Source organism: Chiloscyllium plagiosum, unplaced genomic scaffold (genome assembly GCF_037043375.1).
Source record: "Chiloscyllium plagiosum isolate Xiang-an unplaced genomic scaffold, Cpla_swu_hap1 HiC_scaffold_4, whole genome shotgun sequence".
Classification (NCBI taxonomy): Eukaryota; Metazoa; Chordata; class Chondrichthyes; order Orectolobiformes; family Hemiscylliidae; genus Chiloscyllium; species Chiloscyllium plagiosum.
In genome coordinates, this window is record NW_028270142.1 from 104,680,690 (window position 1) to 104,697,545 (window position 16,856).

Genomic DNA, 16,856 nt, shown 5'->3' on the forward strand with positions numbered 1-16,856 from the left:
ATATAAGCTCATGTCAACATTTGAATGTGACTGCCTATGTAAACTTGACATGCTGTAGCTATGTTGTAACTATACCTTCTGCCAAGCAACGCTGTTGTCTTGCCTTTAACAGTTCCTCCACTTTTATTTAAAGAAGCTCCTATTCTTTAACAAACTCTGCTTCACAAATTTGAGATTTCACTTGAGAACTATTTGATGTCATTGGCATTTTTCCATCTGTAAGAGTTGATTGACATGCAGTAACAATTCATTTAGAGGGTGTCTTCATTTGATGCATCTTTGGTGATTTCTGTGAAGGCCTGATCCTCAGAAGCAGGTTCTACCACAGAATTGTGGGTTAGGGTATGCACCAGACGTCTATTGAGGGCCAGAAAATGGAGTTTGGGGGTGAGGCAAATCGAGCAGCCATGTGAGTGGTAGTGTCAGAACTGATGGTGGTTGGAGGGAAAGGAGAAAATTTGGGTGTATTGGGACAGGGAAGATCTGCTGTAAGGTTGGTAGGGTCGGAGGTGTTTTTGGGAATGTCATGGGCCAAGTATCAGGTGTGTTTGGATTTTACAGGGGTTGGGGTTGGGTTTGAGGTGAGGTTAGTTTTACACGCTTCCCTGGAAATGCAGCATGTGTTAATCCTTCCAACATTTTCTGGCTAACTATTCAAGAGTGAGAACCATCCAAGGTCTCCAACTCTTAATTCTGAGTTGACAGTTTCTCTGAGGACTTCAGACACCTGAATAATTGTCCATTGGAGGTTGTAATTTCCAGGGCAGTTCCCATGAAGACCAGACTTCTATATGGTGTCTTGAAAGTGGAGACACAGGTTGATGGGGCAGTGAAGAAAGCGTTTGGTACACTTACCATTATCGGTCAGTGCATTGGGTATAGGAGTTGGCATGTCATGTTGCAGCTGTCCAGGATATTGGTGAGGCTACTTCTAGAATACTGTGTTCAGTTCTAGTCTCTCTGCTATAGGAAAGATGTTGTGAAACTTGGAAGTATTCAGAAAAGTCTTACAAGGATGTTGCTGGGATTGGAGGGTTTGAGCTATAGGGAGAGTCTGAATAGGCTGGGGCTGTTTTCCCTGGAGCATCAGTCTGCAGATTGATCTTATAGAGGTTTGTAAAATCTTGAAGGGCATGGATATGGTGAATAGCCAAGGTCTATTTTTCTCATGGTAGGGAAGTCCAAAACTGGAAGGCATAAGTTTGAGGTAAGAGGGGAAAGATTTCAAAGGGATTAGTAACTTTTTCATGCAGAGGGTAGTTTGTGTGTGGAACAAGCTGCCAGAGGAAGTGGTGAAGATGGGTACAATTCCAATGTTTAAAACGTAGCTGGATGAGTATATGATTAGGAAGGATTGAGGGATATTGGCCAAATGCTGGCAAATGGGACTAGATCAGTTTAGGATATCTGGTTAGCGTGGATGAGTTGGTCCCGAAGGGTCTGTTTCCATGCTGTATAATTATGCGAGTCGTCTTTTCAACCTATCCCTTTGCCTGAGGTGTTAAACCACCATCCTGTGTCTCTGTCTCTAATGCAAGAGCAGCCATATAGTCCAGTTACACTACAGCCCTTTACCTTTGCTGAAAATGTGCATATGTACATTGGGTGGAGACATGATTGGGCTTTGTTATGACGACCTCAGCGTAAGTCAGTATTTTCTGTAAAAAGGTCGAAAGGAAGAAAATTGAGCAAAATGAATGATATATCTGATGTCAAGTATGTTTACTTTTTATAAAAGGTCTGAAATGATTTGTAAAATTGAAGAAGTAAGGCATGAAATGGAGTCCCGTTTAGATTCCCAAAGAAGGCATATGGTCCAGAAAGAAAGTGTGCTGCAAAATGAAATTGAGGAACTTAAAGTTAGTATGTTTTATTATTATATGAAATTGAATGAATATATATACACACATACACACACACACACACACACACACACTGAAAATGTACAGACAGTAACAAGGTTAAATTGATGGTAATTTATTTGAATAAGGCTGCCTGCCCAACACCAGTGCATCATAAATGCTTGAGTGTAAACTGCAAGCCTGAGCCATCATTAGCTGTGGGTTCTAGGCATCCCATATATGGGATGCAGGCTGTTTCTTTATCCCTGTTCAGCCCATTTCTGTCTATCTGGGTGGATTGACCTTTGGTCTGAGACTGGGTTTCTTAAAGTCTTTAAATGCAGAAAAGTCTTCATAAACAGTATTCTATCAAACATTGGGTCTTTGACTTTATAGAGGGTGAACTAGTACTTACAGCATTTTCTGTTTCCATTTCAGTTTTTCAGTGTTTGCAGTATTTTGCTGTTGCAGGATGTTTGACATGTGCAGATTAGTTGTGGAAATTTTGAACTTAGATTGTTACTTAAAGACATGTCCTTCACAAAGAGCTCTGCACATATTACACTACAGAAAGTTGGCAATTACTGACATCAGTAAGAATTTTGACTTTCTTACTTCCATGCTACCATTGAGACATCTACTGTTTCAAGGAGATTGTCAGGTTTAACTGGGTTTTTAATAGTGATATTGTCAATCAACTTTTCAACAGCAGAATTGCCTTGAGAAAGTAACGTTGTGACAGAGAAGTGCTGTTAATTGAATAATTTAGTAGATTTTTTTTGTTTTAGCTTCACCCTATCTATCTCCCATTTGTACAAACCTCCCCATGTGTGCCTTCTACAAGATGTGCAGCAGAAACTCGCTAAGCCTCCTTTGTGGAGGTACCTTTCAAACCTGTGCTACCACCTTAAAGGACAAGGTATCAGGTACACACAAAAACTATCACCTGCAAGTTCACCTACAAGTCACATACTGTTCTGATCTGGAACTGCAGTACCATTCCTTCATCATCGTCTGGTCAAACTCCTGGAGCTCCCACCTGAACAGCACTATAACTGTCTCACGGACTGTAGCCATTTGCAACCACTTTCACTGAGGCAATTAGAGATCAGTAATAATGTGAGGATAGTGAGTGATGCTCATAATGGATACAGAGTGAAAAAGTTGTGATTTTATTTCACTAGTAATTTGCAGGGCTACAGTCATAACAATTTCACTGGGTTACTGGACTAGTAAAATTCAAGTTCCACTATCTCCCATGCTATGATTGGAACCTGAACCTGGAACTGGAACAGTACCTGGGTTACTGGATCAATAGTCTAGCATTAATATCACTGGACCATTGCCTCACCCAGCTTACCAGTCAGTCCTACATCAATACTAGAAGTGCAGGAAGAAAGCAACAATGCAAGGGCAATAAATTACCATATCCTGGAATATAATTCGAGGAGCACAAGTGAGCCCTAAAATCATTGCTAGTCCAGGAAGTCTGGTCAAACCAGATGTGATTCCACCAAGCACATACAAATCCCAGAGAAGGCCAAATGGGCAAGTGTGGTCCACCCTCTTCCCCAATTAAGATGGCCAATTTTAACATTCCAGAGTTTCTTGTCCCTAGTAGGCAATAAAGGAAACTTGTATTTTCAGAGTCAGATGTCACGTGTGATGTCAGATATGCGGACACTCGTTGCAGAAGAAAGACAACATCGTCAGGAACTCGAACAAGCAGAACTTGAAAAAAGAGAACTGATGGAATTGTTGAAAAGCCTGCATAAAGAAAATAAGCTTACCACTGGAGAGGGAAGTGGCAAAAGAAACACTGGTGGCAGACCTCTGAACCGACTAGAAAGCATGAAAAGAAAACCTAAAGAAGTCACTATTATCTAGGAGATGGTAAGTTAGTCCAAGATTGGTCAAAAGAAGTATTTCCGTGGAATGTGTTTTAAAGAACATGCATTTTGTTCTCTTCTCAGTGGAAAGAACAAAATTAACATTTCAGAACATTGACAAGAATTAACTATTGCAACAGGGATGTTTTCTAGGCCCATTTGCTGTATCTGGTCCCTTCAGCCACTTCTCAATGTCATATAGGATGAATCATATTGTCTGACTACCCGTTACAATAGGGATCACAGGTGGATCTAGAAGTAGATCAAGCAAAGAAAAACAACATACAATGTAACAAAGATTATTGGTTATGCAGAGTCATAGAGTTGTACAACACGGAAACAGACTCTTCGTCCAACTCGTCCATGCGGCTCAGATGTCCTCACCTAATCTAGTCCCGTTTGCCAGCATTTGTCCTATATACCTCTAAACCGTTCCTATTCATATACCCATCTAGCTGCCTTTTAAATGTGGTAATTAGACCAGCCTCCACCACTTCCTTTGGCAGCTCATTCCATACACTACTCAGCCTCCGACCTTCCAGTGAAAACAGCCCCAGCCTATTCAACCACTCCCTATTGCTCAAAACCTCCAACCCTGGCAACATCCTTGCAAATCTCTTCTGAATCCTTTCCAGTTTCACAACATCTTTCCTATAGCAGGGAGACCAGAATTGCACACAATATTCCAAAAGTGGCCTAACCAATGTCCTTTACAGCCACAACATAACATCCCTACTCCTATACTCAATGCTCTGACCAATAAAGAAAATCATACCAACCATTCCTCACTATCCTATTGAGCCACGATTCCACTTTCAAAGAACTACGAACCTGCACTTCAATGTCTCCTTCTTCAGCAACACTCCCTAGGACCTTACCATTAAGTGTATACGTCCTGCTCTCATTTGCCTTTCCAAAATGTAGCATCTCACATTTATCTAAATTAAACTCCATCTGCCACCCCTCAGCCCATTGGCACATCTGAGCCAGGTTCCTTTGTATTCTGAGGAAACCTTCTTTGCTGTTCACTACACCTCCAATTTTGGTGTCATCTGCAAATTTTCTAACTATACCTCCTATGTTCACATCCAAGTTGTTTTAGATAAATGATAAAAAACAGTGGACTGAATCTTGTGTCACACCACTGGTCACAGACCTCCAGTCTGAAAGGCAATCCTCTACCACCACCCTCTGTCGTCTACTTTCAAGTCAGTTCTGTATCCAAATGGCTGGTTCTCCCTGTATTCCATGAGATCTAACCTTGCTAACCAGTCTAACATGAGGAACCTTGTCAGAAGCTTTACTGAAGTCCATATTGATCACGTCCACCACTCTGCCTTCATCAATCCTCTTCGTTACTTCTTCAAAAAACTGAATCAAGTTCGTGAGACATGATTTCCCATGCACAATGCCATGTTGGCTATCCCTAATCAGTCTTTGCCTTTCCAAATACGTGCACATCCTGTGCCTCAGGATTCCCTCCAACAACTTGCCCACCGGTCTACAGTTGGCTTTTCCTTACCACCTTTTAAGAAATAGTGGCACTATGTTAGCCAACATCCAGTTTTCCAGCACCTCACCTGTGACTATCAATGATACAAATACCTCAGCAAGGAGCCCAGCAATCACTTCCTTAGCTTCCCACAGAGTTATAGGGTATACCTGATCAGGTCCTGGGGATTTACCCACCTTTATGTGCTTTAAAACATCCAGCAGCACCACCTCTGTAATATGTACATTTTTAAAGATTCATTATCTATTTCCCAACATTCTATATCTTCCATGTTCTTTTCCTCAGTAAACACTAGTGCAAAATACTTGTTTCGTATCTCCCCCCACCCCCCCATCTCCTGCTGACGCATAGGCTGCCTTGCTGATCATTGAGGGGGACAAAGTGAGGAGGGGCCCTATTATCTCCCTAATTACCCTTCTGTCCTTAATGTGTTTATAAAATTCCTTTGGATTCTGCTCAACCCTATTTGCCAAAGCTATCTCATGTCCCCTTTTGCTCTCCAGTATACTCCTACTGCCTTTATACTCTTCCAAGAATTCAGTCAATCTCTGCTGTCTATACTTGACACATGCTAGATTCTTTTTCTTAACCAAAACCTTAATTTGTCTAGTTATCCAGCATTCCCTACCCCTATGAGGCTTGCTTTTCAACTGAACAGGAATATACCATCACTGGACTCTCATCTTATTTTTGAAGTGTTCCCATTTTCCAGTCATCCCTTTACCTGTGAACGTCCACCCCCAATCAACTTTTGAAAGTTCTTGCCTAATACAGTAGTCCCCCTGTACTTGCAGCAGATACATTCCAAGACCTATTGCAGAAGCCTGAAACTGTGGATAGGAGCAAACCCATTCATTTAAATGGGAAATGTACCTTCCCAGCAGTCTCCTGGTTCCTGGTTCTGGAATGTTCCCTTTTATATATTCAGACTGCAGTAAACCATGGGTGACTGAAACCATGGATACGGGTGGTAACGAATTTCACAGGTTGACCACCCTCAGTGATTTGTTTCCTCATCTCAGTTCTTAAACTGCACACCGTACTTCACATATTCAGTTTATATCATACCAATGGATGCAATGGTCCAGTGGTACAATCAGTAGACTATTAATCCAGAGACCTGGGTAATGTCCTGTACCATCTTGTACTGTCAAAATGAGCCTTCCTTCTGTTTAGAACTTCAACTTTTAGATCTGGTCTATCCTTTTCCATCACTGTTTTAAAACTAATAGAATTATGGCCGCTGGCCACAAAATGCTCCCCCACTGACACCTCAGTCACCTGCCCTGCCTTATTTCCCAAGAGTATGTCAAGTTTTGCACCTTCTTGAATAGGTACATACACTGAATCATAAAATTTTCTTGTATACATTTAACAAGTTCTTTTTCATCTTAACACTATGCCAGTCCCAGTCTATGTTTGGAAAGTTAAAATCCCCTACCATAACCACCCTATTATTCTTGCAGATAACTGAGATCTCCTTACAAGTTTGTTTCTCAATTTCCTACTCACTAATGGGTGGTCTATAATACAATCCCAAGGTGATCATCCCTTTCTTATTTCTCAGTTCCACCTAAATAACTTCCATAGATGTATTCCTTGGAATACCCTAAGTACAGTCATGCTATCCCTTATCACAAATGGCACTCTCCCTCCTCTCTTACCCTGCCCCTTCTATATATTGCATTTGTATCCTGGAACATTAAGCTGTTAGTCCTGTCCATCCCGGAGCCACTCTGTAATTGCTATGATATTCCAGTCCCATGTTCCTAACAATGCCCTGAGTTCATCTGCCTTCCCTGTTCGTCCTCTTGTATTGAAATAAATGCAGTTTAATTTATCAGTCCTCCCTTGTTCTCTGCTTTGTTCCTGCCTACCGACAGTATGACTCGCTCCTTTTCCGAACTGTATCCATCTCAGATTGATCTCTTTCCTCAAGTTTTAAAAGGAAACAAAATGGATAAAGAGTGCAAAAATATGATTTTAATTCACTATGATTATGACAATTTCACTGAATAACTAGATTAGTAATTAAATGCGACAAACTCCCATATGGGATTTGAATCTGGGTCCAGAACATTACCTATGTCTCTGGATTAATAGTCTCGTGATTGTACCATTGGACCATTGCATCCCAGAGGAATGATATAAACTGAAGATGTGAAGTATGGTGTGCAGTTTAAGAACTGAGATGAGGAAAACAAATCGCTGAGGGTGGTCAACCTGTGAAATTTGTTACCACAGAAGGCTGTGAAAGCCAAGCCATTGACTATATTCAAGAAAGAGGTAATTTTTAACAAAATTTTAAAGGCTTTGAGGGTTACGGAAAGAAAGTTGGAATAAGGAATTGAGATGGAGAGTTAGTATGAATCGTGGAGCAAGCTAGAAGAGCTAAATAGTCTACTCTTTCTATGAGATAAAAAGTGTGGGAAATAAATGTTTCAGGATACAGCATTTTGAAAACATGGGCAGAATGCAACTGGAGGAGGGGTAGTAATGATAACAAAGGATAATATAAGGAGATTAGTGAGAAAGGATCTGGGCTAGGAAGGTAAGTATCTGTAGAGATCAGTAGTTTGGGTCAGAAAAAAATAAGTTATGTATAGCTAACCTCAGTAGTTATACTGTTGAACAAAGCACAAACATGATAAATATGGGTTATTTTAATCTTATAACCTAAACCAACCAAATTCATGAAGGTAGTCTAAAAGATTCTCTTTTTTTTAGTTTGTAGACTGCTTGTGTAACAGTTCCTATATTGTGAAATCACTTTTTGATGTAGTAATATGCAATGAGGCAGAATTAATCAGTAATGCTGTTGTAAAAATCCACTGGGGACTGCGATCATAATACAGTCATTCCACAAAATGTTCTAAACATGACACAATAATAGAAAAGAATTGTAAACACAGCCAATTGCATGGGTATGTTGGAGTGAGTTTGACATAATTGATTGGGAAAATAGTCGATAAACAAAGACACCTCTAGAAACAAAGTGAATCCTTAGAAGAGTATAAAGGCAGTAAGATATACTTTAACGGGAAACCAGGAGGGCAAAAAGGGTTAAGGAGAATGCAAAGGCACTTTATAAATACATTAGGACAAAAGAGTAGCCAGGGAAGTGATTGCTGGGCCCCTTCCTGAGATATTTGTATCAGCGACAGTCACAGGTGTAGTGCTGGAAAACTGGAGGTTGGATAACGTGGTGCTACTATTTAAGAAAGGTGGTAAGGAAAAGCCAGGGGACTAAAGACTGGTGAGCCTGACATCAATAGTGGACAAATTGTTAGAGGGAATCCTGAGGGACAGGATTTACATGTATTTGTAAAGGCAAGGACTGATTAGGGATAGTCAGCATGGCTTTGTGCATGGGAAATCATGTCTCACAAACATGAGTTTTTTGAAGAACTAACAGAGGATTGATGAGGTGGAAGTGATCTTTATGGACTTCAGTAAGGCATTCAACAAGGTTCCTCTCGGTAGACTGGTTAGCAAGGTTAGATCACATGGAATTCGGAGAACTAGCCATTTGGATACGAACTTGCTTGAAGGTAGAAGACAGGGTGGTGGTGGAGGGTGGTCACAGGCCTCCAGTCTGAAAAGCAACCCTCCACCACCACCCTCTGTGTTCTACCTTTGAGCCAGTTGTGTATCTAAATGGCTACTTTTCCCTGTATTCCATGAGATCTAACCTTGCTAATCAGTCTCCCATGGGGAACCTTGTCGAACGCCTTACTGAAGTCCATATAGATCACATCTACTGCTCTGCCCTCATCAATGTTCTTTGTTACTTCTTCAAAAAACTCAATCAAGTTTGTGAGACATCAGTCCTTGCCTTTCCAAATACATGTACATCCTGTCCCTTAGGATTCCGTCCAACAACTTGCCCACCACCGAGGTCAGGCTCACCATTCTATAGTTCCCTGGCTTGTCTTTACCGCCCTTCTTAAACAGTGACATCACGTTTGCCAACCCCCAGTCTTCCGGCACCTCACCTGTGACGATTGATGATACAAATATCTCAGTAAGCGGCCTAGTAATCACTTCCCTAGCTTCCCACAGAGTTCTCAGGTACACCTGATCAGGTCCTGGGGATTTATCCACGTTTAACCATTTCAAGACATCCAGCACTTCCTCTCTGTAATCTGGATATTTTGCAAGATGTCACCATCTATTTCCCTACAGTCTATATCTTCCATATCCTTTTCAACAGTAAATACTGATGCAACCCTGGCAACATCCTTGTAAATCTTTTCTGAACCCTTTCAAGTTTCACAACATATTTCCCATAGAAAGGAGACCAGAATTGCACACAATATTCCAACAGTGGCTTAACCAATGTCCTGTACAGCCACAACATGACCTCTCAACTCCTGAACTCAATAACTCTGATCAATAAAAAGCATACCAAACGCCTTCTTCACTATCCTATCTATTGCTGAACAAGAGACCTTGGAGTGCAGGTTCACAGTTCCTTGAAAATGGAGTCGCAGGTATATAGGATAGTGAAGATGACGTTTGTATGCTTTCTTTAACTGGTCAGAACATCGAGTATAGGAGTTGGGAAGTCATGTTGCGGCTGTATTGGACATTGATTAGGCCACTTTTAGAGTATTGCATGGAATTCTGGTCTCCCTCCTGTCAGAAGAATGTTGTGAAACTTGAAAGGTTTCAGAAAAGATTTACAAGGATGTTGCCTGGGTTGGAGAATTTGAGCTCGAGGTAGATGCTGAATAGGCTGGGGTGTGACCTTATGGAGGTTTATAAAATCATGAGGGGCGTGGATCAGGTAAATAGACAAGGTTTTTTCCCTGGGGTGGGGGGAGTCAAGAACTAGAGGGCTTTGGTTAAGGATGAGAGTAGAAAAATTTAAAAGGGACCTAAGGGGCAACTTTTTCACCCAGAGGATGGTGCGTGTATGGAATGAGCTGTCAGAGGACGTGATGGAGGCTAGCACATTTACAATATTTAAAAGGCATCTGGATAGTATATGAATAAGAATGGGGATATGACTCAAGTGCTAGCAAATGGGACTAGGGGTGGGTTAGGATATCTGGTCCGCATGGCTGAGTTGGACTGAAGGGTCTGATTTTGTGCTGTACATCTCCGCTACTGTCTATTTCAAAACATTTTTAAAAAATCAAGGACGATCCATCCATTACTTAATAAGATTAAAAGGAGGTTTCTAATGTTGTAAAGAATGGTAGTAAATCTGATAACTGGGGCTGCTTCAGAAGAAAAGCACCACTAATAAGCTGATTTATGATCTATAAAAACATTTGTCTATTAGAGACAGGAACAGAGGAAATTATCAGGGAATGAGGAAATGAAAAAGAAGTTGAACAATTAGTTTCTGCTTTCACAGTCCAACACAGAACATACATTCCCACCTCAGGCGACTGACTGGGTGGAGTTTGCACGTTCTCCCCGTGTCTGCGTGGGTTTCCTCCGGGTGCTCCGGTTTCCTCCCACAGTCCAAAGATGTGCAGGGCCAGGTGAATTGGCTATGCTAAATTGCCCGTAGTGTTAGGTAAGGGGTAAATGTAGGGGTATGGGTGGGTTCGCTTCGGCGGGTCGGTGTGGATTTGTTGGGCCGAAGGGCCTGTTTCCACACTGTAATGTAATCTAATCTAATCTAATACAGACCAAAAATACAGTGTAACTTAGAGGCTAGTAAGAGTGATCAAATTAGATCAGATTAGGTTAGATTACTTAGTGTGGAAACAGGCCCTTCGGCCCAACAAGTCCACACCAACCCTCTGAAGAGCAACCCACCCAGACCCATTCCCCTAAATTTACCTCTTCACCTAACACTATTGACAATTTAGCATGGCCAATTCACCTGACCTGCACATCTTTGGACTGTGGGAGAAAACCAGAGCACCCGGAGGAAACCCACGCAGACATTGGGAGAATGTGCAAACTCTGCACAGACAATTGCCAAGGCAGGAATTGAACCCAGGTCCCTGGTGCTGTGAGGTAGCAGTGCTAACCATTGTACAAAATAAAGTGGAGGCAGTGATGAAGCGGTATTGTCTCTGGACTAGTAATTCAGAACTATAGACTAACGTTCTGGGGACGTGGGTTTGATTCATACCACAGCAGTTAGTGCAATTTAAAATCAGTTAAGAATCCGGAATTAAAACCTAGTCTAATAGTAAATGGTAATTATTATTGATTGTTCTAAAGACCTATCTGGTTCACTAATGTGCTCTGGGGAAGGAAATGTGCTGTTCTTAAATCTTGCTGAAATCTCTGTAATTCCTTCCTCAGAACCTTAAACGATTTAAGTCATTTGCTGAACTTCTCAGAAGATTTGATTTCAAGTATTGCTGTCGGATTTCTCCAAAACGTATGAAATTCAGGATGATGTTGTGGAGCATTTTCCTATTATGAAGAGGATAGATAGCTTGAGTATGCAACTGCTTTTCCTGCCTGTCCAGAAACAAAAACAACAATCACTGATTTATATTACTGACAATGATTAGATCAGTTATTGTGTTTGCACTTTAGCCACATAACCTTTCAAGAGGTTACCAATTCTTCGGCAAAAATCAGAATTTAAAGAAATCAGCTACCACACTGAAACTAAAAGTGATGTATAATATGTTTGTGTTTGAAATAAAGACAGTTACACAATCAGTACTTTCTACATAGTGGTGACTCATACTCTTAAAAGGATAGTTAAGCACAAAAATTATTTTCCTTGCAAAATGCCAGTACGAGTAAAATGTTGAAACAAAATAAATATGAACATGCTTATGGTTCTCAATTGCAAAGAATTACAATGAAGCAGGAATTCAAGCTATGTTTAAGTGCTATTCTCAGTATCATGCATGCAAGTCCGATAGATGAAATAATGTACCTTTATCCACCTGTCACATCTGATGGATATACACTAAGTATTTCTTTTGTCATGTAATGTTCCGAGTTTATCGTAGATTATCTTTCCAATGCCACACCAATGTCTTCAGTGCAGATCACATTTCAATCCATTACTCGACATTAAGCAGAATGGTAAATTGACATGAAAAACAAAATCTTGGTCCCTTTTATTTAAACCCTTCTGCTTCCAAGTCCAAATGTATACAGATAGACAGTCTGCTTTTTACTACATTGGAACCTCCCAGTCATCTCATGACCAGGAAACTTTATGGAAATACTGTCCAACATTTCTATTCAAATTTGTTGGGTTTTGCAAAGGACACGAAGAATTGACAATAACGTCAATCTCAGTCACAAACGTAGTAGTAATCTTAATTGAGCCTGGCGTTGATTAGATGTCAGTTTGCCTTTTTCTTGAAGTTTGACTTTCTTGAAGTCTTGATCCTTCAATACTTCTATAGCTGTCCACATTGGTCTTTACGTTTCCTGTTCTTCATGCACAATTTGAATAGTTTCACGCATATTAGACAAATCCAGAGTCTTAGGCACAATATGCTATGTCAGTTGCCCTGGCATTTCCACACCCAGGAACTGCACTCTGGGTACACAACTATTGTTTTACTGAAATTATACTACTTCCTCACTTAAATTTTCATAGAATACAAACTTCAATGTTAATGAATTTGAAAATAGGCGGCATGATAACTTCAAGCATTGGTTTCATGAAACACACCATTCCTGAGTAAACCTACTTTTACCTCAAAATCCCAGCCCTCTGTGATTTATAAATTCTGCAAGAGCCCCCCACTTCCAGACCAGAATAATAACTTTGCTTTATGACCCAAGACTGATGGCTAGCTTGAAGTTATGACTTTTTATTTTTAAAAGTAAACCAAATGTGAGTTGCAGGAAATTTACAAAGAGAATAGAGCCACAAGATTCCATGGTTTCAAACAAATGACTACGACATAAATTGGAACAGTTACACAATCTATGGTCCATGTTCAACTTATTTCTGTGATTGAATACCCCACAGCGCAAATCGAATACAACCAAGATTAATCCCTTGGATTTTTTTTTTTAAAACTAACTTTCCCCAAACATTAATTACAAGGTGAATCATTAAATCTCATTAAACTTCACAAGGTATTGCAATCTAAGCTTACTTGTATTGATCTGGCCTTGACCGCTCTCTTGAGTGCTGTCTTGTCATAGACTGACTCAACAATGATCTAGGTGCAGTCAATTACCCTCGTTTCCTGGGTCTAATGTCCTCATGATGCAAAAACCTGTTCTACAACACTTACTCTCCCCACTATTCCAGCTTTTCACCAGTGTCTATTTCAGAGTCTTAGTGCAGATGCCTTCTCAACAATGCAGCTCAACAAATAATTACTGCATGACAATGAGATACAGGAGCAGATGCAGGCCATTTAACTCCACCATTCAATGAGATTGTGGCTAATCTGGTCACCCACAACTCCACTTTCCTGCCCTTTTTCCTATAACGTGTGATTTCCTTATGAATTTTTAAAAAAAATCTTAGCATTGAATATAGTTAATAACCCTGCCTTGACAGCCATCTACAGTAAGGAATTCCTCATCTCGCTATAAAATGGGCAACTCCTTTTTCTGAGATTATGCCCTCTGATCCTAAACTCTACCACAAGGGGAAAACATGTTTTCCACGTCTATTCTGTCAAGTCCTGTAAGAATCTTGTATGTTTAAGTAAGGTCACCTCTCTCTTATAAATTCCAATGAGTACAAGCCCAATCTAATCAACCTCGCCTCAGAAAGCAGTGCCTCTATATTCAGTATCAGCAATAGTGAACATTCTCTTCATTGCCTATCTTTCTATAGATAACGGACCCAAAACTATTTTAGCTGTTGTTTAACAAGTGCCTTTTATAGTTTTCGCAAGACTTCTTTACTTTTATACTCCATTCCCTTTGAAAATGGCAAAAATTCCGTTTGCTTTCCCAATTACCCAATGAACTGAAGAAGTGGTAGATATGGGTACAATTAAAACATTTAAAAGATGTTTGGATAAGTACATGAATAGGAAAGGATGGGAGGGAGATGAGCTAGGTGGGACTAGTTTAGTTTGAGATTATGGTCGGCATGGCCTGGTTGGACCAATAGGTCTGCTTCTGTGCTGTATGATTCTATGATTCCTAAACTGCTATGTGATGTAGCTTTCGGCAGTCTCTCTTCATTTAAATAATATTCAGCTCCTATAGTCTTTCACAGTGCATAACCTCTCATTTCCCCACATTTCATCTGCATGATTTTGCTCATTCACTTAAGCGCATTTGGATAAATCTCTATCTTTCTGCAGACCTATTTCATGCCTTCCCACCTTCTTTTGTCATCCATAAACCTTGACTATAGTACATTCACTTCCCTCATTCAAGTGATTGATATATATTGTAAATAATTGTAGTCTCAGCACTGATCTGTGCCATACCACTTGCTACAGTCATCATCTTGAAAATGCTCCACTTATCCCAACTCATACTTGTAGTTGTTAGCCAAATCTCCAGCTATGCTAGTAATCTACCTCCAGCACCATGGGCTCTTAAATAACCAAATGTGTGGTTAGTTATCAAAAGCCTTCTGCAAAACCAAATATGTATGCTGCTTTCCCTTTATCTATTCTTCCACCTCAAAGAATTCTAAAAAAACCTGTCAAATTCGTGAAGTCATGCCTCCCCGATCATATTAAGTATTTCAATCCTTTATAATAAGACTCACCATTTTCCCAAAAACAGATGTTAAGCTAACTGGCCAATAGTTTTTTTTTGTCTCCTATTTTTAAGTGCAGATCTTGCATTTTTTCTAATCTAAGGATTTCTGGATAATTGCTACCAGTGCATCCACTATGTCTCGTTACTTCTTTTAAAATCCAGGATACATCCCATCAGGGCCAGGGGATTTATCTGTCTTTAGCCTCATTACTTTTGCTAGCACTTTTTCACTAGTAATAGTTACTGTATTTATTTCCTCTCCTTTTGTCCCTTAATTATTCAGTAATTGTGGAATGTCTTTATCATGAACAGTGATTTAAAATACTTATTCAACTCCTCTGCCATTTCCTGGTTCCCCATTATTTCCCCAGATTCATCCTTAAAGGAGCATAAAAAGCTCACAATCAAGTTAATTGGATAATAGGGAAAGAAAATGGAATTTTTGGCCCATTTCTATATTTAAAGAAATTCTTGTTGTCGATCTTCATATCAATTGCAAGTTTGTCAAAGTTTATCTTCTCTCATTAATTTTTAGTCAGTGCTCCTAACAATGGAAAGTTCATCTCTTAAGTCTCACGATTCACTGATCTTCAGTCCCTATTTTTTGATCTGTGTCTTCTATGACCCCTAAACTGTCCTGTGACTTATAAAAAAATTCAAATTTGTTGTGATGTTTTAATCCTGTCCCCTTTTAATAAGCACTCTGCCTTCCATTATTTTATTTATTCCTCCCCTGTTTTAATCCTGTTTTCATCACTCCTTATGCATATGCTACCATTTGTCACACTCCCATTCCTCCCATTTATACTTCCTAATTTGCAAATTATTCTGTCTTTATTTTTACCTTCCTGCTCCAGTTCAGTTTAATCAATTCCATTTACTCCCTTTACACTTTTTCGTTGCCATCTCTCACAACCAATCTGATTTTCCATTTGTAAACCTATCTTACAGATCTCAGTGCAGGAATCTATTGACGGCATCAAACAAATATTTTGACTAAGACTTAATTTGAATAAGCAGTAATATTCACCAAGTTTGCATAAAACAAACAGATGGGTAATAAAACAAGTGAAGAATACATATATGTTATTGTGGTTCTGTTCGCCGAGCTGGAAGTTTTTGTTGCAAATGTTTCGTCCCCTGTCTAGGTGACATCCTCAGTGCTTGGAAGCCTCCTGTGAAGCGCTTCTGTGGTGTTTCCTCCGGCATTTATAGTGGCCACTATAAATGCCGGAGGAAACACCACAGAAGCGCTTCACAGGAGGCTCCCAAGCACTGAGGATGTCACCTAGACAGGGGACGAAATGTTTGCAACAAAAACTTCCAGCGCGGCGAACAGAACCACAGCAACGAGCACCCGAGCTACAAATCTTCTCAAACTTTGAACATATATGTTATCTATTTTAAAACATTTTATTGTGTTGGAGTGTATAACCCTTTCTTTGTGCATTATTATTGAGATTTTATTCAGTCAATGGATAGACAGTACTTGCATGTACTTATCATTGACCAAAATTCAATGTACAATCAAAAACATATTTTGTTTGTGAAGCCATAAAATGCTTGGATTGTTACTATTAAAATTTCAAAACATTAAAGCACAGAGCAATTTTAGCACAAGTAATTTTGATGAGTTTCTTTTCAAACATGTCAAGATTTGAAGTGTCATGTTTAAAAAACAATTTCAAACCTGAAATATTGAAATTCAAGATCTTTCAAAACTAAAGATGAAATTCAATGGTTTTTCGAGGCTTGTGTAGAATTACTAGGGTGCAGTTGACTACCTTGATATTGTTTGCCCTTAGATGCTTCCTCCTAGAAGATCGCTTTGGGGATTCTGGAGTTACCCATGTGGGAAACATGGCCCTGCCCAACTAAGCTTTATTTTCTGGAGGGCACTTGCATGTTGTCAAGCCCAACACAATGGGTGGACTTTTTTTTGTGATTTTGTCCCTTCATCCAATTCTTGTGATGAGCCAC

The 16,856-nt window shown here is 39.9% G+C and overlaps 1 protein-coding gene across 2 annotated transcripts in view; it reads left to right on the plus strand.

The window, feature by feature from the left end:
• Positions 1 to 14,198, plus strand: part of rnf41l (ring finger protein 41, like) — a 389,670-nt gene extending 375,472 nt beyond the window's left edge. For both annotated transcript variants that reach the window (XM_087986538.1, XM_087986539.1), the window contains 3 exons: positions 1,739 to 1,859; positions 3,489 to 3,734; positions 11,517 to 14,198. In XM_087986538.1, the coding sequence (XP_087842664.1) occupies positions 1,739 to 1,859; positions 3,489 to 3,728 (361 nt within the window). In that variant the 3' untranslated portion in view covers positions 3,729 to 3,734; positions 11,517 to 14,198. The remainder of the gene's footprint in view (positions 1 to 1,738; positions 1,860 to 3,488; positions 3,735 to 11,516) is intronic.
• The last annotated feature ends 2,658 nt before the right edge of the window (positions 14,199 to 16,856 follow it).